Raw genomic sequence first — 24,563 nt, forward strand, 5'->3', positions numbered from 1 at the left:
AGTCCCCCTTGTAGCCAATCCAAATTCCTCATGCTACATTCCTCATGTTTTCCTTGTGACCTGTCACCAGAGCTGAGGGCAGCACTGCATCGCCTCCACTCTAGCCCTGGTTCCGCTGAGTAGTTCCCAGACCTTGGTGCACACGAAGGTCCCTAGGGAGCTTGTTAAAAATGCAAGCTCCTGGGGCCTCTGCAGATCTTGCAAATGGGGTAGGCCTGTGACTCTGCATCTTTGACAAGTGACCCTTGTAGTTCTGGGGCAGGAGGTCCCATGGCCTACTCTAAGAAAACACCAAAAACAGAGCAAAGACGATTGGAATCCAGCTTATTTAGCTTGAGTCACATGCCCACCATCGACAAGCTCAGAGAACCTGGGCCAATCGGTTAGTCTCAATGCAGCTTGATTTCCTCATCTATAAACTAGTAACAAATCTGCCTCCCTCATAGGATTGTTAGGAAAGTAAAACAAGATGATACATTTAGTTCAACAGCTAGCAGGGTACCTGGCATACATACCTTATAAACAGCAGCTATAGAACTATCATTTCATAAACTTCAAGACTGTGGTTAAATTACCTCTTTAGTAGTCTTCTGTCTGGATTTAGATGCCTTTGTGACTCTGCTCTGAATTTTTTCCATTTTTCACCTCCTCAGTAAGAACCGAATGCTGTGGTCTGTGTCTGATCAGGCCTTGTACCTCATTATCCTCTTATGCGTGTGCCTAATGATTCCCTAAATGGGTGCACATCATTGCACCTTTTCATTCTAGCATCTCATTAGAGTGCTCCATTGACCCACCTTGTTATTCCCCATCCCTTTACCAATGTCCCTTTTTTTCTGTTCCTCCCTTCAGTGCTCACATCTTCCTGTGCTTTTTTCTTTATTCCTAGTATTAAATCCTTCCTTTTATGCTTGTCATTATTCCCTCCTTTCTACACAGCTCATTATACCTCTCCATCTGTGAACTTCATTATGTCATCCTGTTTTCATCTCATTACATCCTCATCATGCACACGTTATTAGCTCTTCCATTCATGCTTACTACTGTATTCGTTCTGCTTCTTGTCACAACCTGCACTTTCCACCCTCCCCATTTAATGCTCCCATTTATAAATCACATTACACCCCCCCAATGCCTTTATCATTAAACCCATCCATTTATGCATCTCATTACACCACTACCCGTGAACATTTCTACATGCATTTCTATGTGTACATCTCATTATGGCCCCATCAAACGTGCACATGTAATTCCTCCCCTTTGAAATGTTCATGTTGCATTGCATCTTTCTATGTTTGCACCTAATTACATCCATTTCTCCTAGGTTTGTCAACAAACTAACAAAAACAGACAGATAAGTATGTTACTTGATTTTAGAAAACTAAATATGTTTTTCGGGCACCTATCATCAGTGTTTCTTAAACAAATCATTCATTTCAGAAAGATTTACATATATTTATATAGCTCAGAGACCAAAAAAACCCACTATATTTTATACACATAAAAAGGAACTTCTTGTCTTGCTTAATTCAAATCATCATCATTATGACTACTTTTTTATTATTTCTCTACAGTTTACAAAGTAGTGTGATTATCCATGAATTGATTGTAGGGACAATGCCCTGCAGGGGATCCCTGCTTAGGGATCGCAGTAAATTTACAATTTGAGGGGTACTTTGGAAGGACTGAAAAATTAAGGTATTTTCCCAAGAACTGCTAATGAATGACATTGGCAGGGCTCAAACTTTCTGGCTCCAAAACCTATGTTCTTCATAGCTACCACTTGCCAGGAAGTATCTTATTTCTGAGTATCGCCTCTGTCATTTAACTCATTCTGTAATACTTCCCTAATACATTAGTAGAACCTGGTGTTAGCCTGCTTTGTTTTGCTTTCTAAAGCAAAATAGGACATGTTTCAAACACTTTGTATTTCATGCTTGATTCTTTGTCTCCAAGTTGGAAGAGCAAGATTAAAAGAAACTCTAACATTGAGCTCTCTAACAAGATTAAGTGTAAAAATCAATAGAAAGACATGGTCCTTTAATGATTTTCACCACCAAGTCCAGCGTCACACAGGACAAACAAGGAGACTTCTCTACAGGGGATTTGAGGGGTACCAAGGACCACCCCACACACAACATGCAGAACCTTCTACCTCACAGATTCTAACCCCTCCCAGCCTCTTTGCTTCACTGAACTGTGTTCTCTGCCTCACTTCTATTTTTATTAAATTATGAAATAGCTCATAAATTCAAAAAAGTCCAGAAATATGATACCCATTCCCACCACAAGACAGAAGAGATGTTAACATTTCTTCCATATTTGCTTCAAATGTTTCCCTTTACAAAAAGAACAAAACTGTTGCAAGAACCCTCCTGAGGATGGTGTGTATTATTTCCATGAATGTTTTTGTACTATTGTTTTAAATTTTTACCTAAATGTTATTATATTGCATATATCTTTTGCAATGTGCTTTCTGCACTTAATATTGTGTTTTAAAAAAAATTTCTATTCATATACTTAGAGCTAGCTCATTCATTTTAGCATCTGTAAATTTTTCCATTGTATAAATAGATCATAATTTACTTTATCTACTTCTCTGCTAAGGGGTAGGTCAACTTATCACTTCTTCCTCTACCACTATTATTTCACCAGTGCTTAACTCTCTGCTCTTGTTAAATGCCTGAATGGAGACATCTAAAATTCCAATGTCATGGAAAGTACTGCCTTCTCTGTAAGTCTACGGGAGAATCAGTTGTATCCCCTCTGTAATGATTCCAAGTAGTAAACGTAAACAAAATGATAATTCTTAAAACTAGATCTTGGCCAAATGTTGACATGCATTAGTGTATTAAAATAATTATACCTAAAAATGCTGGTCTGATTCCTAGAGTCTGGAATGTTCTCACTAGCAAAGGCAATAAAGATGGAGAAAAATAGAATGATTTCTATAGAAGTGTCATTGATTTTTTCTCATGGCCTAAGAAACAATCATTTAAGAAGTCATTGGAAATTGCTGCAAGCTCCTGATCCAATCAGACCAGTATACTGAGGGTCAACAAAAGCAAAGCCTATTTCCCACTTAAGAAAGGGTGTTGGATAGTAATTCTTCCAGAAGATTCAGAGCCTTGATAGGCCTCCCATTATAATGTGGGGGAAAAAATCCTTATGCTCTGCTGATGGGAATATAAATTGGAAAGTGAATAATAGGAAGTTAAGGATATAAATAATGTTAGATTTTAATGTCTCATACAGGCAAGGTTTCTGGAGCATAGCAGATTATTATTTTTTACTTACAGCAAGTCACCTCTAAAGCTCTCTTTTGCCTCATTTGTCAGCCCTGGGGCAACACAATGAGAACCAGATATCCTCCTATACAGCCCCCCAAAGTGCTAGGATTACAAGCTTGAGCCATCTTTCCCAGTCTCATAAACTGTTTTATTTAAACTCTTGTCATGTTAACTACTAATGTTCTGCAGTCACATTATTTTTTCATGATTTTTAGGTGAGTGTGAAAATTTGACTTTTCAATGAAATCAAATATTCTATCATATTTGTTAGTGTTTAAAGGAAAGTGTTCTTCAGAACTTCTTTCTGAAATGAATCAAACACCATGAGTGCTTGGTTCCAGCCACTTGTAGGAATAAGACCCATGTCAGAATTGCCACAAATTGCCAAAAAGGAATTCAGATCTTCCCCATACACAGGAACTCAAAAATAGAAAGTTAAGTCTATTTAAGGCTCTATAGTGATAGTTCTTTCATGCCAGCACCCTTGCTGCCTCTGCTTATAGTCTGTATCCCACATGAAACCCACCTGTCTCCCCCCACACCCCAGCCTTCTGTCAACTTTCAAATTAGGCCCAACAAGATTGATTTTCACGCCTCATCTTTTATTTTCATATTGCACAATTTGGAATAATAACATCTCTGATTTTCAAAAGTAAAAACTTTGCTCTTGTGACCGGACTATACATTTTGTCATATGAAACCTAACCATCATAGAAAAGAATGAGCATATGCACATGGAGATTGACAAATTCCTCAAATACCAATCGACGGACACAGGTCAGCCATCCCATGTCTGTTCCCAAGGGTATAGGATTAATTTTCCAGTCAGTGCACATCAGAATAACTTTGAGGAGCTTGTTGAGGAATGCAGATGCCTAGGCTCCACCACAAACTCATGTTAGGCTTCCAGGAGTGAGACCTGTATCTGATGTTTGTAACAAGTTTCCCAGGGATTCCTGATGCTAATGTCAACAGAGAGCTAACAAGCAAGAAAGCAGGCTCTTGAGAACTGAGCCTCTTGAGAACAAGCAGTCGACATGCTATATCTATGGATTCAGACAAACATTCTTCTTTAATTATTAGCATTTTATTCTAAAAACTTGTTAAATAAAATTGAATGAAAATGAATTCTTATAATACCCATACAGATGCAGGTATATTATTAAAAACTAAAAGTATTCTAGAAAGTCTTAATGGTCTTAAAAACATAAATGCCACTATTGATATAAATTAGAGATAAAATCTATGTGCCTCAATTAGTATAATAATTCACTGAACATTTACTATGGTCAAAGTCTATACTAAGTGTTTTCAGAAGCTACAAGATAAGAAAGAAGTCAGTCTTCATGCTAAAGAGCTTTAATCCAGTTGAAGGCCAAAGAGTCACACCAGAAGAAGCTTAATACTAATCACACCATGCCCTAGTGAAAGTGCATTTCCATTTTAGTCTGTGAGGAGTCCTGTAGACCCAGTGAATCAGCTTCTTCCTTCCTTGGAATGCAAGACTGTGTCTCCTTCATCTCCTTATCCATGGTTCCTGACACCAAGTGCTATGAATGCAAGCATTATAAACTGAGTTCAATAGAAATACTTTTTAGAAATTGAAACACATAAAAATTGAATTATAGCATGGATATTCTTTTAAGTCTCCTTGCCAGTTCATTCAACATACCTCATTTTTTACAAGACACTATGCCTATACAATCTAAGACAATATAAAGATGAGCTGTTAGTTATATTCCCTCAATAGATTTATTTCACACCCTGGATTCCATATAGTTAGAGTATGTGCACTAGAAATAATGATAAAGACATAAATTCTTTATTATTATGTGAAAATATTGGTGATTTTTTTAAAATCTTGTTTCTATGTCTTAAAACACACTTGAAATATATGCCTAGAGTGATCGTATTAACCATAGGCACACAGAGAACATAAGGCAATCCTGTTTTGTATCTATACACAAATAGCTTTAGGACACAATTTAAATGCACCAAAACCCAAAGTTCTTCCAGATGTACGCTTTCACTGATTTCTGGAAAATTACTTCACATTACCTTCTCTCAGTAGGTGGACCATGCTATAACACCCAGAGGCCACTATGCACTTTTACAGAATCCATTGGCGTTGACTCATGCTGTCATTTGATAGCAAAATAATCTTTTAAATATCCTCTCATCTTTCTGTGCTGCCTGACTTAGATTTTTTATATAACTTTCCAAATTCTTGCTCTCATTAATGATTTTTTTCTAAAACTGAAGAAACATTCATTTAACCAACTGTTTAAAAATATCATTTTCCCTCCAGTGACTTTTAACCTTCTTGAACTAAATGATGCTTGTCAGGAAAATCCTTCTTAGTGCATGCCTACTATGGATTATATGTCTTTTATTAAGTCAATGGAAATTATTTGAGCTTCAATATTCTTCAAATTTTACTAAGGCATGATTTGGAATATAGTTAGGAGAATGTGACTCCTCTAAGTAGAATCATCATTTTCTCTGAGAATTGGCTGACAGGGTGTCACTTTCCCTTCTTCTTCATGGCACAATCCCTGTAGTAGTTTTCAATGCTGCATAACAAATCATCACAAATCTAGCAACTTAGAACAACACATATTTATTATATCGAAGTTTCAGAGGGTCAGGACTACAGTTGTGACCTAGCTGGGTATCCCACCCAAGGTCTCACACGACTACCGTCAAAGTATGGCTCACACGACTACCGTCAAGGTTTGTGTTCTCATTTAGAGGTTAAAATGAGAAGGGTCTGCTTTCAAACTCACTCAGGTTGTTGGCAGAAATCATTTATTTGCTGTTGTAGAACTGAAGGCCTTATTTGCTTACTGGCTATCAGTGGAAGGTTGTCTTTAGGTCCCAGAGGCCACCCATAGTTCCCTGCAGTTCATAATATGGCAACCTGCCTCTTCAAGGCCAGCAGAAAAGGCTCCCTATGCATCTGCTAGCAAGATGGGGTGTGTGTGTGGTGTGTGTGTGTGTGTGTGTGTGTGTGTGTGTAATAATGGGATTGACATCCCATCACCTTTGACATATTCTTGGTTAGAAACAAGTCAGAGGTCCCTCCTGCACTCAAGGGGAAGGGATTATACAAACAGATGAACATCAGGAGGTGAAAGTTATTGGGAGGTCACCTACTGTCTGTTTGCCATAATCTCATCAGAACTGAAATGCTTAGGGAGTGAGTTAGAGTTAGATATAAATTATTTTTACCACTCTTCCAGAGTCTAGTTGTCTTAAAGGAAGTTTATAATTCTGTAAACAAACTGATTTTGTTTTCTTATTTAAAAAAAAAAAAAAGAAAGAAAGAAACCATATAGCAACTCTTGGGCAAGGCCTGGGGAAGCTATAGAACCTAAAAGGGCAAAGAAGATAAGTAGGAGAGAGAAATAATGACCTTAAGCTCATTTAAGAGGTCAAAATTCTAAAAAATGTAGGTATCACTGGTTGGTGGTTTGTGTTTGCTTGCTTTGCAATTTATTTTGCTTTGATTTTCCACAGATATTTGAAACTATATGTGTTTCATCTTTCTCTCTATTCAAAGTTGGCTGTTATTACCAACTTTAAGAGTTCATAGAACTACCATGTATCTTCTTCACTCAGTTCCCTTTGCACAACACCTAAATCCTCTGAAGAGGAAAGCCTGCTTTTGGCTTCAGAGCTTGAACACTGGGATATAGCTTGCCATCTGTCTTAAACTTTTTAAGTAACTTTTTGCTAAGACAAGTGTGGATTATAGGCAACAACCTGGGTATTTCTGGTCTCAGAACAACAACAAAAAAATAGAGGAACCCCTAAGTATTATTTTAAGTACTTTGTTTGCTAGTAGTGTTTGTGGTGAATGAAAAATTGATCCTTAATTGTGTGGAAAACAAAGAAGTGATCTGCATGCCAATGGCCAAATACAGACTTCAGAGACTTAGCAGTTTTGAAACTGATATTTATGAACATCTGCTTTTTCCCCATAAATTTTAATATGGAGTTCATCCTTTGGAACCTACAAACTCCCCAGTGCTTCTTCAGTCTTTATCTTGGGGAACATGCATTTTTTTAAAAAGTCTCTTTTATCTCCATTGTACATATTCAAAATTACTTTTGTTAAACAACCTTCCTATATATACAGTGCCTATTGGAATGCTCATAATGTGGTTTAAAATATTAGTAACCCAGAATGCTGTATTCAGCATGTTGAGCATCCAAAGTGTCCAATCCTAGAACACAAGTCATAATAGTCTTAATAAAGGATAATGAAAACTATTTATTTCTAGTCCCAGTATACACCTTTCATTATTCCACAAAGATTTATTTAGTGCTTGCTATGCGACAGGGCATTTTTAGGTGCTAAGGTTACAGTGGCCAACACAACAAACAAAATTCCTGTAGGACAAAATTCCTGTCCTCACTGTGTTTATGTTCCAGGGGGTGTAAATATTCTCTAAAAAGAATTCCCTTTAAATTTTAGGCCAGGTGCTGTGGCTCACGCCTGTAAACCTAGCACTCTGGGAGGCTGAGGCAGGTGGATCACTCAAGGTCAGGAATTCGAAACCACCCTGAGTAAGAGTGAGACCCTGCCTCTACTAAAAATAGGAAGAAATTAATTGGCCAACTAATATATATATAGAGAGAGAAAAAAAATTAGCTGGGCATGGTGGCACATGCCTGTAGTCCCAGCTACTAGGGAGGCTGAGGCAGTAGGATCGCTTGAGCCCAGGAGTTTGAGGTTGCTGTGAGCTAGGCTGACGCCACTGCACTTACTCTAGCCTGGGCAACAGAGTGAGACTCTGTCTCAAAAAAAAAAAAAATTGTCATATAGTTTGTTGAAAAAACAGGCTTTGCACTGGGCTTGCAAAACAATGATGTTAATCCATTCCTGATGCGAGACTAGGCTCTGGGGGTACAACTGTGAATGAAGTATTTATGTTTCTGGATACATAAGGATCTTATAGTCGGACGTACTTCTCCCCTCTGTCAAAAAATGTAGAACTGGGAGTGAGGAGCTTTGGTACAGGTCTGGGAAGCCACTTGACCGTTCTCTATTTAGATCCATTATAAGCAGTGCAAACAGTGCCTACACTACTTGGCTCTTGAGAATACTAAGAACTGTTACTATAGGTAGTGAAGATAAGAGCATGTAGGCCAGAAGAAAGGAAATAAAACCACAGCTGAACAGAGGACAAACACGTAAGTCCGCTGGGCACATGCAAGACTAGTGAGAACATTAAACCCCTCTTAGGAGGAGTAATCTTTTAAGAGTGCAGCTCTGGCCACTCTGTACCAAAGGATACAAGTCATTTACATAATAGGAAAGCCTCAGGAGGACAGTATAGCTATTTAATTTGGTTAGGCTAATAGTTTTCCATCCACATACAGTCTAGTGGAACCTCTCTCCTCTGCCTCTTAAACAAGAGCACATTGGCAGAGTGCCACAGGGTGCATAAAACATGGACAGTCTTCTTGGTATGTCAATTCTACTTACCTATTTGGAGGAAAAAAGTTAACTAATTTACTTATAAATAATGTAAGGCATTATCTTCCATTAAAACCAATACAGCTATATTGAGGAATAGCATGCAAAATTTGCATATACTTTTAAGATAAAGCATAAAACTAAAACAGTGCTGGAGCCAAGGGCTAAGAGATTAAGCCCACTCCCATATTTTCCATCAGCTCCCTATGAAACCAACCTAATAAAAATGATATTTTTATATGGATAACTGGTTCCTAATTGCATATAAAGCATAAATAAAAGACAAATCCCCGAACAGCATTTCTTTTAGCCACACTGCCATTTAGATATCCCTCCTTTTTAGCTGCTGCTAGATGCAAGAATATTTTGGGCCACTTCAGATTCTGACACCCCAGCACCCCCACCCCCAACCCTCGGCTCTGGAGCCCCTGCTCACTCCCTCTGCACTTATGAGTACTCCCATGGAAGGGATTGAGCAGACTGCTTTTTTCCAAGACTGACCAAGAGAAGTTGTTTTTAATGCTCCCTCTTGGTCCTTCGTATTGAGATTGAGCATTGGCCATCCTGAGTCCCCATCCCCTTTTTCCAGTTTTAGAATGCTATGTAGCAGGCAGATCAGCTTATGTTGCTTGTGCATTGTGTTCCTGAAACAGGATCTGGACCAGGTACAGCTCCATCTGGAAGAAGTGAGGTTCTTTGACGTGTTTGGCTTCAGCGAAACGGCAGGAGCATGGCAATGCTTCATGTGCAACAACCCTGAAAAAGCAACTGGTGAGAGAACCCCACTTGCTGCTAAAAACCATCTGTGTCCCTCGGATTTACAGGGATCTGCGAGTCCTGCTGTTCTAGTGGGCCTTCCTCTTGCATAAACATCCTAAGTTGTAATAACATGCAGGGTTGTGCCTGATCTCCTCTGCTTCATGCTGAGAAAGGCATCTCACCAAAGTGGTCAGGAGAGAAAGGGAAGATGCTGGAAGGGAGACAGAAACAATCCCTTACCTCTATGTGGTTATCAAGAAAGCAATTTGGGCCATTTTTCCCTAAAAGCATTCTGCATTTCACCCAAATGACCCTGAGGGTTAGAAAAAAATAAGCATTCTGTCAAGGGGTGTTCCAGAGCTTCAAAGAAATGAGACCATACTAAATGAGTGAATGAGCACATGGACCATAATGTCTCATAGTCATACCTAATCTGCTGCTTCATGATTGAACTGTGCAAAAAGGAAAACATTTAAAGAGTAAGGAATTATTTGATAAATAACCACGTGGCTGGTTATTTACCCATCCCCTTCCTTTCTGCTACTCAAGGAATTTGGTCTACAGACCTTGCCAAAAATAGTAATTGTTAGTGAATATGAGCCAAGTCCTATGTTAAACACATAAGATACCTTATCTCATTTAGTCAATCTTTGCAATAATCTTATGAGGAAAGCAGTGATATTATCTCTGTTTTACTGATGGGGAAATTGAGGCACAGAAACATTTGGTAACTGCCCAAGATCACACTGGTAATAAGTTAACAGCAGCGGGATTTGTACCCAACCTGAGAGCCCATGCTTCTAACCATTTCACCATTCTGCCTCCTGGTTACACTTGGCACAATCTGACCAGTGGAAATAGATAGATAAGAAGCCTGTATCTAAAAAGTTTATGCTGTCATTGGAAATGAAATATTTCATCACTAATTTGTCCTCTGAGAGGAGAGAGTTCTCAATGCTGCCACTGCTTGGGAACTGCAGTTTAGACCAAGGGAGCAGTGTTAAACACTGCTAAACACAAAGCCACTCTGTAGATGAGCCATCCTCTAGAAAGCCATTGATTATACCACCTGTACCTGGGCCTTTAATTTTAGGTTTTTATACATCTTAAAGATTACCTATTGTGGGAAGTGTATCCTCTTGTTAACCGCCAAGATGTTGAGGCTGAATTGAAAAAGTGTGTTTGTTTGGCCAGATGGAGATGTGAGGGGCTCACGGAGAAGTACCAATTAAAATGTATTACCCCACGGAAAAGGTGTGGATGGCAGAAACTGGCAGTTAGGATGCCAGCCTTTGTGAGGCACAGATTGTTGGCTGATTACAGAGTCTGGATTGAGCTGGTGCCAGAGTGAACACCCCAATTTTAGAAAAGTAATTCAAGCAAATAAGGAATTGGGGAATTGACTGTCTCCTTTATAAAACTTTCTAATTAGACCTTATTTCACGTATGAAAAAGAGCATAAAAGAACTTTATTTGCCAGCTAGTGAAATAAGGTACTTATCTTAGGTGGCTCTGAGAGGCCCTTAAGAGTTTTCACTCCAAGTAAGCTGAGTCTTTAGTTCAATAAATATTTAATCATATCGGGCTGAGGAAGGCTTCGGAAAAGGGGCTAAAAGCTGAAAACACGAAATGTTCCTTTAATATATGTTTTCTCAAATTCACTGCTATGCACTTAAAAAGTACATTTTGCACATTCACTCTTTCTTATTTGTGTTTCTCATAGTTAGATGTAGACTGAGGATATATAGCAACAAAAAATTCAAACAAGGCCAAACATTTTATAGCAGAACATATTGCATCAAAATGTTTGGCCCTGAAGACTTCAGTGGGTTTGGATTTCTCCGTTCATTTCCTTTTACTACATGAAAGGGTATTTGAGTTTGAGAGAAATCCTGTTTTAAACTGTTTTTTTTTTTTCACTAAAACACCTTGACTTCTTGAAAAGTTTATGTAGGTTGTTGATTTCATCTTCTTTTTTTATGTGAGCATATAAATTATATGTTTAATCTAAGTGAAATGTCTAACATAATACTGCTGCCAAATATGTTATTCATGGATATGGTATTTGCATTCATGTTCTGCTTAAATTCAAAGCTTAAAGATGATCAAGACATAGGAATAAATACTTTATTGGTTATACAGAGATAGCATAGTGTTTGCAATCCCATTTTTCATTTATGCAATGCATGTTTGTTACATTGGTTGAGTGGCTTCTGCAGGTTGACCCTTGGAATAAAAATATGAATTAGGTACAACGTCTCTGCTGTGAAAGGGATTCACAGTCCAGTTAGGGCCAGAAGGCATATGAGAAAATCTACCATACTACGTTGTATGTTTTTAGCATATTACAAATATTCGTTGAGTGAATGAATGAATGAATGAATAATATTTAGAAATGGCAAAGTCAAATGTTCCTGAAATATTAAAATGTGTTGTTTCAAGATTGTGATTATGTGCCAATAATATCAAATATGTCATTAGACCATACTCAATGCATTTTTAATCTGGTAAATGGAGGTCAGTGCTATTTCTTATTTGAATATTTTTTACAAACTACTTGCCAGTAGCTCTGTGAATGAGGAAGAAACATGAAGCAATTAGAGAATTTAAATTAGACATCAGGAAAGACATCCAAAATATAAAATACTACCGAACAGTATACAGGGTAAGCCATGGGACTACTTTAGAAATTGACATCACATCCTCTGACTTACATAGTCACCTCACATACATTTCCCTCTTCAGGTAAAAGTCTCATTACCATCTTCCCACCAACTTCACCATCAACACACAGAAATTCACAAGAACTTTATGTCTGGTGATTAATAAAATATTTTTATCTAATTAAATACAGATAAAGACAGAGGAAATAATATGCTATAATAGTGTAGAGGCCCTGAAATGATTATAATTGCTAGCATTTATCATTCTAAATTCTAAATTGATCTCAGCATATATGCTGACATTTACATGCATTTTTCTCATTTTTGTCACCATTTTAACTCCATTTTACAGATGAGGAAATGGAAAAAGAGAGATTAAGTAATTTTCCCAAGATCACACAGCTACCCAGCGATGGAATAAGGATTTTAATTCAGACAGGTTGATTCTAAAACCTGAAAATTTCAATCTATTGGGCAAATCCAAGTTAAGGATATGGAATATTGGAAATTCCAATAATAATAATTCCATAATGCTACAATATATGATAAATACCTAGAGGCAGGTTTAATTTTTTAGAAGTGATCTTCAATGACTTATTATACTTAAAGAAGAGCAGAGACTTCGGTATGATAACATGTGGGAAGTTATTACTTACAGGAAATGATTATAGTAGAAGCTATTTTCAATCCCTCCTATTGCTGATTCAGTTTCTGATAATCATTTTATAAAAGTACAGAGTATAAGATTAGAAAATCACTTTAATAACTCAATAATCCTCAGAGACTTGCATTGTGGTGTTTATTGCAAATCCCATTACTCCACATGAGTGAGAAAATAGAGATTGAGCAAGTAGATTTAACAGAGCAGAACTTATTTCTGGAAAACCAAACAAATCCCCTTTATCAGTTGCCCTTGAGTCTTGGAACTGCATAGTGCATGTTAACAGTAAGAGTTAGTCAGCTGGTCCGTCCTGGAACACATCTGGCTTTCTACTCAGTCACATTTTTTTAAAAGTAAGAGGAAGAACTAGGTCGTGACTTTCACTCTTATTCTCGAGACACATGGGATGCCTTTGTTCTTACACCCTCCAAAAACAACTTAGAGTTTTGGCACTCATGTACTCCTCTATAAATCTGAGAATCCCATGTGATTACTCTCTTAGTCACTGATATTTAGTATTTGAATGTGATCATCAGTAGGAGGTCTCCTTAGGTTCTGAAAGAAAATGAATTTTTTCATGCAAACTTTTATTATGATTCCTCTTTAGAATTTGATTTTAAACATTTTTTATTTTAAACATTATTATAAGAACATGATGCCCATTATATAACATGAGCGAATAGGGATGGTTTCAAAATGATTGTATGAAAAAGGCCTCCTCTATCAGATTTTCTTCAGACAGTAGAAACGACTGGTACCAGCAGTTGTGGCTCTCCTTTGAGGGGCACTCTTCATGTGGGCCTGATGACTTTCTGCTCCAGATGCCAACATGAAAACAGGCTAAAGGACCTCTGAAAGGACCCAACCTGTAAGGCCACAAATAGCCCTGTGAGTCCATTAATACAAACTTTTCCATTTAATTTTAGTGTAAACTCTCATAGAAATTTAGAACTGATGAAAGAAAATCCATTTTCTTTCTTGGATTTATGCAATGGTGGGTTTGTCTTCCCTCTTAGCACAGACTACATGTCGGTAGAGTACTCAAAACAATGCAACGCTTGCTGTAAGATAACTTCATGTTCTTCACGTTTCTGTACTGTTAGGTGTTGATTACATAAAATTGAACCCCAGCTTTTTGTTCAAAGACACTTTGAATTACTCAATGACAAAGTAAGTATGCACTTATTAACTCAGATGATTTATTATCCTGAAACCTTCTTCCTTTTCCCCTTTTCCCCTTCTCCCCATCTTCCATCTTCCTGCTGTATGCCTCCATGGCATGGGCATTCCTTTCTCTGTTAAACTTCCCACACACACTCATTCTCTCTCTCTCTCTTCCCCCCGCCGCCGTACCCCCCCCCACACACATATATGCACACACACATACACACTACTCCCAAGCAGAATAAATTCCTCTCCTCCATCCGTCCTTTCTGTCCCCTGCCCCCACTTCCATACTGCCTATGGCATGTGGCCATCAATCTCCCCCACCAGACAGTACAGGAGGAAGAACCACAGATTATTCATCTTTGTATGCCCTACCCAGTTCCTGGCACATAGTAGTGTTTAATAAGTATTTGGAAAATAGATGGATGATAGGGTAATTCATGAATCACATAAGTGATAAGATAATTATGGAAGAAAATAGGATTTGTTTTGAAATACAACTTTAAAATCTAACTTTAAAAAATGTAACACTTTCTCAAAATTAAAAAAAAAGAAGCCTAACTGAACTGAACCCTTGAAATAGCTAGCATATGTTGGAAAATAAGCTTTCATAAAAATAAATTGTTGGTGTGTACAAGGTTTCAACATGTTATGGAAACCCAATTTTAACACACTAAAATGTGTCAATATGCACATACACACAAGAGCCCATGGTAAACTCGCTAATAAGTTGTAAGCCTTAACGAGAAACAAGCTAAGACCAGTAATCTAACACCCCCCACCAGGGGTTAACTTACATTTTTCATTGAGCAACATTTTCCTATTCTTTCTGCCTTTCCGTATTGGGTCAACAATCTTATCTTAACATGGGGTAAGAGTATCTGACAGGCCTTATGCTTACAGCAAAACATTAGTCACTATGTGATTATCCACAAATAAATCACTATACATGGAGTTATGTCCTTTTCCATGTGGAGAACAAACTGAGTCAAGCCAATACATGGATGAGGAGAAGCTTTGGAAGGGCAGACTAAAGTGAGCAAATCAGTTTCATCATACAGGCTTAAGATGACATTGATTTCAAGAATTTTTGTTCAATTTTTAAAATAAAGCACTTGGTATATTTTTAAAAGAGCTCTAGTCATCACCTTTCAGAAAAATCCTAATTTTTTAATTTACCTATGTAAATATATTAGGAATAAAATTTTTTCAGCTGCAAACTCAACCATTTAAAAGACATATTGGTTCTTTTTAGCAGCCACAGAGAATAAAACCATCAAATATCTGAATAGGGTGGTTATATTTTGCCTTGGATCTCACCCTTAACACTCTCTCAGACACTTCATAATAGAGATTATCCTTTTTCTTTTCTCTATTCAATTTTTCCTTCCAACTGAGCCTTCCCATTAGCTTTTTTGTTTTTTTGAGGCAGACTCTCACTCTGTTGCCTTGGCTAGAGGGCCGTGGTGTCAGCCTCACTCACAGCAACTTCAAACTCTTGGCCTCAAGCAAGAGGAACTACAGGCATGTAGAGTTGGAACTACAGGCATGTGCCACCATGTCCTCCTAATTTATACACACATATATATACATATATATAGTTGTCCAGCTAATTTCTTTCTATTTTTTTTTTAGTAGAAATGGGGTCTCGCTCTTGCTCAGGCTGGTCTCGAACTCCTGAGCTCAAAGGATCCACCCACCTCGGCTTCCCAGAGTGCTAGGATTACAGGTGTGAGCCACCATGCCCAGCCCCTCCTATTAGCTTTTAAACATACTCAAGTGGCTTAACCTCTCTGTTGCCTCCACTTACTGCCTTATTTCTTATTTTCCCTTTAAAGCCAAGAGGATTGTCCCTCTCTCCACTTCTTGCCTCCTCCTCCTCATGACCCAACCCCTCTAATCTGGCTTCTAACCCCATTATCTCTCTCTACAGGCATTAACAACCTGCAAGTTACCCATGAACTAGACATGTTTCAGTCCTCATGCTGCTTGCCTCTTAGCAGCATTCAATTTTGCTTATCTATTCCTCCTCCTTAAAACATTCTCTTCCTTTAGTTTCAGTGAGACAATCCTCCTGTGTTTCCCTTCCACTCTCTAGACACTCCTTCTCAGCCTCTATTCTGACTCCACTTGCCTTTACTCAGCTACTCATTGTTGGGGTAACGTTCTTCTCCTCACTGTACACTCTCTCCCCAACCAAGTTCACTGGTTTTACAGTGGCAGTTGCCACCTCTATGAGAAGACTTCCACATACATCTATGCCATCCAGTCTTTTCCTCAAGCTCCAGATTTATATCTCCCACCATCTACTTAACTGCTTCTAAGGTACCTCAAACTCAGTTCATTTAAATTAAGAGTCAGGATTATCCTTCCTTTGCTCCCCCAAAACACTTGATCTTCTTCCAGAATTCCCTAGCTCAGCAAAACAACATTACTCACTCTGTTGCACCAGACCCACTGTCCTCCCCTTCACCTGCATCCAATCTATCACCCCCAAATTGAGGATTCTACTTTCTCATTTGCTCTCAAATCTGTCCACCTCTCTCCACAGCCCTAGTGCAAGTTGCCATTACGTCTTACCTGAAATAACAACAGTAGCCTCCTCATTGAACTACTCTGGACTCTTCCAATCTGCCTCTCACACTACAGCCAAAAGCACAAAGGGTATCTGATGATACCACCCCTTGTGTGAAATCTTATATAACCTCTCATAGCTCTTAGCTTAAAGGCCAAACTCTATAACATGCTATTCATGGTCTCACATGGAATGGTCTCTCCCAGCCTCTCCAGCTTCATCTTGCCCTGCATGCCCTCTCCTCTCTCTCTGCTCTGCCCAGAAGAACCTTCTTTCAATTTCCCACACTCACCACACCAGGCTTTTATAAGTGATTTTTCTTCTACTTGGAATTCCCTTTCTCCCCTCTTAATGTAGATCTTAGCCTTCTGATTACAACTCAAATTTACAGTTTCAGGAAAGGCTTCTGTAACCTCCTTGACTAATACTAAGGTCCTCAAAGCACCTTGGACCTGTCCTCTGTAGCACTGGTTATAGCTGCTGTCTTGCTTTTTTATGTCTGACTATTTGGTTAATGTCTATTTCCTCCAGTAAACAGTAAGTTCTATGAAATGAGCTCTCCTTCACCATCCATCCTCAGCCCCTAGCATGCAATAAATGCTCAATAAATATTTAATAAATAAATGAATGACCAAAGTTTATATCTTCTTAGAAATTTTTCAGTAGTAAAACCTTCGTCAGTCAAGTGGTGACCCAAAAAAATTAATGAATTCACAGTGATTCATTTTAGGAGAAAAAAGATAGATATTCATATGATGACATTTGCAGCAGATCTTTTGTGCCAAATATATTCTTTGTATAAACAGTCTCTTCTTAAATAAGTTATTTTCAAGAGTACTATCATAAAACAGATCATTTTGTTTATCAGAATGTGTGATGTATTTATATTTGTGTGTATTAATAACATACATATATGTATGCATATGTACACATATATGTGTTTATATATGTGTGTATACATATATATATATATATATAAAACATACAGTATATGATGGTGTATATGTTATAGCTAAAGCTTCCAGTGCAGACATTATAAACTTCTATTCATTGCCAAAAGATTTCAAGCCAAGTGTTGAACCACAACAGATGGAACTCTTGCTAAAAAATCCCATGAAAGCATTGTAGGTAACATCTTAAAATGTTCCAGAATACCAAGAATGTACAGGCATGTGGGATGGTGGTTACAGTGTGCTCAATTTATACAACTCAAACAAGTGATCTTCCTTATCATAGACCTTAAGCAAGTATATTAGAACTATTTTTCCCAACACTGGGCAAACTTAACAGTGTCCAGGCAGTATGGGAAAGTGCTTAACATTCAAAACTAAAGTCCTACGGCCAGATGTTGCCAGTAATATCTACCCATAAGATCTTATTAATGAATCTAAGTGGGACCAACATGGTATATGTGTGTGAAACTCTTTCTTACTAAAACCTTAATCCTAAGTCTAAATCTTCTTTATTTTCACCTTCCTGATCTTTTCCTATTGCTCTATTTTCCTATTGCTCTATTGCTCCTATTGCTCTCTATCGGTCATTACTTGGAAAGTCTGGGCCAATCTTCTTTGATGAGTTTCTCATAAAGGTACAAAGGTGAAAACACATACAGCTCAGAACTTCTGAACAGGTTACCTTCTTGGAAAGTGACCTTAGCATTTTATTTCTCACTGATAACACAGTAAGTCAAATTCCACAAACATTAATTCTGAACATTTTTTCCTGTAACACTATTTTCTGAATCCAAGAACGTGAATATGATCTTATACTGCCATCCTATTCTTTAATTTCATAGAAAGGTATGACATTTTTCTCCCTACAATAGTTTTGCAGTTTCTTTTTTTTTTTTCTTAGACAGAGTCTCGCTTTGTTGTCCAGGCTAGAGTGAGTGCCGTGGCATCAGCCTAGCTCACAGCAACCTCAAACTCCTGGGCTCAAGCAATCCTCCTGCCTCAGCCTCCCAAGTAGCTGGGACTACAGGCATGCGCCACCATGCTCAGCTCATTTTTTCTATATATATTAGTTGGCCAATTAATTTCTTTCTATTTATAGTAGAGAGGGGGTCTCGCTCTTGCTCAGGCTGGTTTCAAACTCCTGACCTCGAGCAATCCGCCCGCCTCGGCCTCCCAGAGTGCTAGGATTACAGGCGTGAGCCGCCGCGCCCAGCCAGTTTTGCAGTTTCAACCTTTTATATATCATATGACCTATTACTGTCATCTACTATGAGGATACTAATTATTTCCTAGAAGTTTTGGAGCAACATAGAATCACCTGGGGACTTCATTGAAAATACATGGTAGCTCACCCCACCTCCAAATTTTGATTTGGTAGGTTGAGGGTAATGCTTTGGAATGTGCATTTTAACAAGCCAGCAGATAATTCTGATATAGGTTGCTTTCAGAACACAGTTTGGGAAGCATAGTTCTTAAGGCTTATAAAATAGTAGTCCTGCAGCATTTTTGGATCAATACATCAGTGATTGATCAGAGAAGCCTGGAAAGCATACTATGTTTTGATGGGTATGAAATTACTGAGAAGGAAGCCATTCAGTCACATGTGACAGTGCCCTAAAAGGGCTACTGTCAAACATAGTTTGTCCTATTTTGGTCCCCACTTACCTTGTAGGATGTTACAACATCAGTGCTGAGTATGCCTCCTCATTTCTTCACTACCAATAAAGAATTATGGCACTCTAAAACACTGCCTGGATATTCACCAGAAACATACAATTTGTTATGATCCTAGCAATTTCAAAAACCACAGGCACTCAGTCTACTAAATGTGGCTCCTATGTCTCCCTCATTTAATGCTTCTATCCTTTTTTAAGCATATCCTCTGTAATTATAGTTGGCTTTCTCAGAACTGGCATACGCACACACATACAGAAAAAAACAAAAAAACAAAAAACAACCAGCAAAACCACAGAAGGGGATTGAAGTTGATTTGAAACTTTCTACATATACAAAGAGATTCCCCATAGACTATATAGAAGTCATAATTCCCAAAAGCAGTGATTTTAAGGGAGAAAAAAATAACATACTGTACATTTTTTCTTATTTGAAAAACTAAGTATTTGGGGTTGATATTTTTTTCTTTCAGAATATGCCTCCTTTTAAAGCCATTTATCTTTAACAATCAGGAAAGGATATCTAGAAATTTAAATATCACAAATAAACTCACGACAGTCTCAAATATGAGTTATTCGTGCACAATGCAATATTTTCGAGACAAAATTGGCTTAAGTATAAGGAATTTCTGAGTCTGGATGTAAATCAGTGTGCTATGTGAATAGTAGTTACACTGTCTATTGTCACTCCCTGTCACAGGAACAAGCAGGAAGTCTGGGAATTAAAGGGAGCAGCCACAGGTAACATAGAAAATACTCCCAATGCAGCACATGTTATTGGGTTTGCTGGAAAATGATAGTCTTGGTGAATAAATGGATCAGTTACTCAGAAAAAAAGTTTGCCTTCCTTTTGGGACTCTTTTAATTGCTTCTCACACCTGCATTTTTATTAAAGGTACAAGTTCCAAATCTGCAGGTTTTGAACCTTAAAAAAATTGCCTGCCTTACTATGAAATCTATCATTATTCCTAACACTTTCATATAGTCTCTTTGGATATGATATTTCTTAAACCACCTGTTCATCATCACAATAAAAGGATGATCATGTTCATTTTATGTTGGTTCATGGTCATGATCAAGTCGCTACTATTTATTAATCCCTTACTATGACCAAGGCTTGGTTAAGCAAGGCCACTGTTAACCTCCATGGCACTTTCATGTGCCTTCATTAATGTGGATGTACTCCACATGGGGATACATGGCTCAATCTACAAAATTTGGGATGAATTTTAGCCCCCATTTACCACCTTTGCCGAGTGCCTTTGTGTGATGAACAACCTGCATACCCATTTGTGTCAGCCCTCTTGTTAAGCATAACAACTCTAGAGAATAGGAAACTGAAGCTCAGCAAGGTTGAAATAACTTGCCCAAGACCAGTCAGCTGATAAGTGGCAGATTCTGGACTTCAACTGAGGTCTGGCTCCAAAGACAGTGCCCTTACCCGTAATGTAAACTATAAGCCTACACCAGAGAAAGTTTTTTGGATAGACCTATATGACCTATTATAATCAGGAGTAAACATGGCATTCAGCACACTATGTTTAAGTAAATTATAATTGGTTAGAGACATATTCAGAATTACAACAACTCTTCAAATAAGATTGAGACTGAATTATTGAACTCTTGTGCTCTTGAGATAAAAGGGGTCGTATGATTACAAAAATTGCTATTTTCATTATGTTACATTACAAACTGTAAGATTCCACTTTGCATGATGCCCAAGACTCTTTAGGTTTGGCCCCTCAGTGAATCTCATGCATCATCTCTTGCTCTCCTTCTCCACCCTGCTTCCTCCCAAGTTCCAGTCACACAGAATGGGTTACAGATCCCAGAGTGCGTTTAGTGCCCCCTCCCTCAGCCTTGGCCCTTTGCTATGATTTTTTTTTATTTTTTGCAAAATAGCCTTCCTCTTTTCACCTTCATAACTGCTACTTACTTGTCCCTGAGAATTCAGCTCAGTGTGTTCTAGTAAGACCCTGTGCATGGCTCTATTCTGCTATTTGTCCCACTATACTACAATTGACTCTGTACTAGCTTCCCTACTACAATCCTCTACATCGCAAAGATTAAGGCTCTCACATTTTCTGAGCTTCCTCTAGCCAAGCAGTCTGGTTCTCAGACTTTCCTCACAGCATGGCCCCCAAATGCCAGTCTCCCCTCCCACCTCAAAAGTAGAAACCAAGACTTACTGCCCCAAGGCTGGAAGACACATTGGCCTCTCTGGGCAGGCCAAAGAAGAAAGAAAAAGAATAGCAAGAATCAACTGAACATATTGATGAAGTACAAAATAAAGTAGACAGACTTAATGAACAAGCCAGTGAGTAGATTTTGAAAGTAGAACAGAAATATAACAACTCCACCAACTACTCTTTCAGAAAAGGTCAAAATTGATCACGCAAATCCCAGATTGTAGCGTAACATTTGTCAGCCATCCACAAGTGTCTGCACTGCTTGGGGAGGAGGACGAAGAGGCACTAAATTTGTTGATCAGAGTCGAAGAGACAGAATTTGAAGATAATAAATCAGAATAGATTTTTACAGAATAGATTTTTATTTTGATGAAAATCCATACTTTGAAAATAAAGTTCTCTCCAAAGAATTTCACCTGAATGAGAGTGGTGATCCATCTTCAAAGTCCACTGAAATCAAATGGAAATCTGGAAAAAATTTGATGAAGCATTTCAGTCAAATGCAGAGTAAAGCCAGCAGGAAGACGCAGCATGAGGAACCAAAGAGCCTCTTTACCTGGCTTACTGACCGTTCTGATGCAGGTGCAGATAAACTAGGAGAGGTCGTCAAAGATGACATTTGGCCAAATTCATTATAGTACTATGTGGCTCCTGATATGGATGATGAAGAAGGGGAAAGAGAAGATGATGCTGCTGAAGAACAAGGTTTGGAAGATAATGATGAAGCAGTGGATGAAGATGAAGGTGAAAAAGATGAAAATGACATTGAAGAAGAGAAAGGAGAGGAGGATGAAGAAGAAGATGATAACAGAACAGGGATGGATTTCAACCTTCTCTTTTAAAAATTTTCCCTAGTCCCTGGGAGCAAGTTACAGTCTTTATTTTTTTTTTTCTTTTGTGCTCAGTTGTCCTCTTCTTGAGATCTCTTTTCTCTACACCATGGTTCTCAACTTATTTGGGTGGGGAAGGGGGAGATACCTGGAGCAGAATACAATGGGAACAGAATCTCTACCCCTTTTGTTCTAAATTCATTTTTATCCCTTCCTGTCTCAACAAAAACTGTATGGAATCACCACCACTGAGCTCTATGGGAAAAAAGACAAACCTGCTCCCTTCACTCTGCTGGAAGCTGGAAGTAGTAGTGCAGAGAATTCTAGCTTTTTCCCTCCTTTCTCTGTGTACTGGGCTCAGAAAGTACACTGTGTCTCTGTGTGAATGTGGACAGTCAGCTCTTACCAACATGTATGTCTACCTTCTCTTATTTAAAAAAGAAAAAAGGCCAGACATGGTGGCTCGCACCTGTAATCCTAGCACTTTGGGAGGCCAAAGTGGGAGGATTGCTTGAGCCCAGGAATTTGAGACCAGCTCTGAGCAAGAACAAGATCCCATCTTTATTTAAAATATAAAGAAATTGGCCAGGCTTGGCAGCATGTACCTATAGTCCCATACTCAGGAGGCTGAGGCAAGAGGATAACTTGAGCCTGGGAGTTTGAGGTTGCAGTGAGCTATGATAACACCATTGCACTCTATCAGGGGCAACAGAGTGAAACTCTGTCTCAAAAAAAAAAAGGATGCCACTCTACCAGCCAGAGGACATCAGGAATGGCCTATCAGGGGATGCCATGCTGGAACAGGATCTGTATTAGACTTGGTAAAAACAAGTCCAAGATAACTAGATGAGCAAGTGAGAGAAAGTGCTCCTTAAACTCTTCCCTAGTAAATTAAAAATGACAAAGAAAACCAAAGTAGACTGCATTGACATGGTTAAATTCCCAGTACCTTCCGTTCTTCAGGGATGGACTAAATGGCTGGTATCGTTGGTTACAAAAGTATCTTGAACTTGATGGAGCTTATATTGAGAAATAAAGTTTATGTTTTTTATTTATACCTTTTAATTCCATTTTCCCACAAACTTGTGAAGTCCCCTCATATATTCCAACTCGGCCCAATCTGACACATAACATGAGCTCAGTCACTGCTGTTCTCCATCTCTCCCACCCAGCTCCGTGTCCCACAAGGCTACCACGTGGTTCCTGAATAAACAGGCCCCTTTACCTCTGGCTTTCAGTTACCTTCAACCACTGGGGACACCAGCTGGAGGTCAGAGGGAGGGAGGAAAGTGAGGTCACATCATGTACTTGTGGGCTCCCTCCCTGCTTGGACAGAGATCAGCCATGCCCTCTGCTCCAGGCCACAGCTCCTATCAGGCAGTGCCCTCCATACAGGTCTTCCACTGGGTCCTGACTGCTCTCCCCTCTCCTCTTCACACAGAGGGTGTTATGCCTGCGTGGTTACTGGCCCCTGAGAGTACTCTTCCTACAGACTGCTCACACCTGGGTAAATAGTGGCTTTATTAACTCCCCTCAGCTGCTCAGCTTGTGATACCATCTGTTTTCTGCCCGGACTCTGCATGACCCATAGCTGTTCCCATCTGGGGTCTATGAGGCTTCATGCCTGTGCTGGCTGGACCCTCACAGGCTCTAGCCCCCTTATTAGTCCTTTCTAGTGAAGCTTCAGAAAAGCTTCCTAGTGATGGCCCATTTGACCTATGACTGATACCCAGTCTCTTTCCTGGATCTGATACCTAGGAAAGCTTAAATTGGCTCATACCCTCAGTCCTCAACCCATGGCTGTCTCAGAGCGACTGCTTTACGCACTTGTTTCTGAGTTAATTGATTCTTCCAGCTTCTTTAGATTCTTTTGTGTATTTTTCATCACACATCTCTGTTGCTGCCTCAATCCTTTTCTGTACTCTTTCTGGAAAATTCTTTCCCCCTTCTTCATCAAGGACCCAGCTTTCATGCCACCTCATCTCAACTAAAAGTGGAATTTCCTCTCTTTGAATGCCATAACACTTGGCTTATACTTCTCCAATGGCACTCATCAAACTCCGTGTTGACCTGGAATTTGTAAAATGCTATCTCCCCCTGTAACATGATAAATTCAAGCTCCCTGTGAGTAGGGTTCTGTAACCCCTCAAATCTAAATACAGTGCCTTTCAGCCCATCTGTGTTCAAAAATATGTGTGAGATGGATGAATGGCTGATGGATAAATAGATGAATATTCTTTATTGCTTTATTCTTTCTGCTGTGGGCTTCTCCACTCTAAGGGATCTGTTAATATTGTGCTCTCATTCATCAACATCAT

The 24,563-nt window shown here is 38.8% G+C and overlaps 1 protein-coding gene and 1 pseudogene across 2 annotated transcripts in view; both read left to right on the top strand.

Annotated features, from left to right (window-relative positions):
- Positions 1 to 24,563, top strand: part of VEPH1 (ventricular zone expressed PH domain containing 1) — a 216,420-nt gene that overhangs the window by 176,798 nt on the left and 15,059 nt on the right. For both annotated transcript variants that reach the window (XM_012739772.2, XM_012739770.3), the window contains exon 12: positions 9,429 to 9,546. In XM_012739772.2, coding sequence (XP_012595226.1) covers positions 9,429 to 9,546 — 118 coding nt within the window. The remainder of the gene's footprint in view (positions 1 to 9,428; positions 9,547 to 24,563) is intronic.
- On the top strand, positions 19,120 to 23,430 carry LOC105857425 (protein SET-like; annotated as a pseudogene).

Source organism: Microcebus murinus, chromosome 1 (genome assembly GCF_040939455.1).
Source record: "Microcebus murinus isolate Inina chromosome 1, M.murinus_Inina_mat1.0, whole genome shotgun sequence".
Lineage (NCBI taxonomy): Eukaryota > Metazoa > Chordata > Mammalia > Primates > Cheirogaleidae > Microcebus > Microcebus murinus.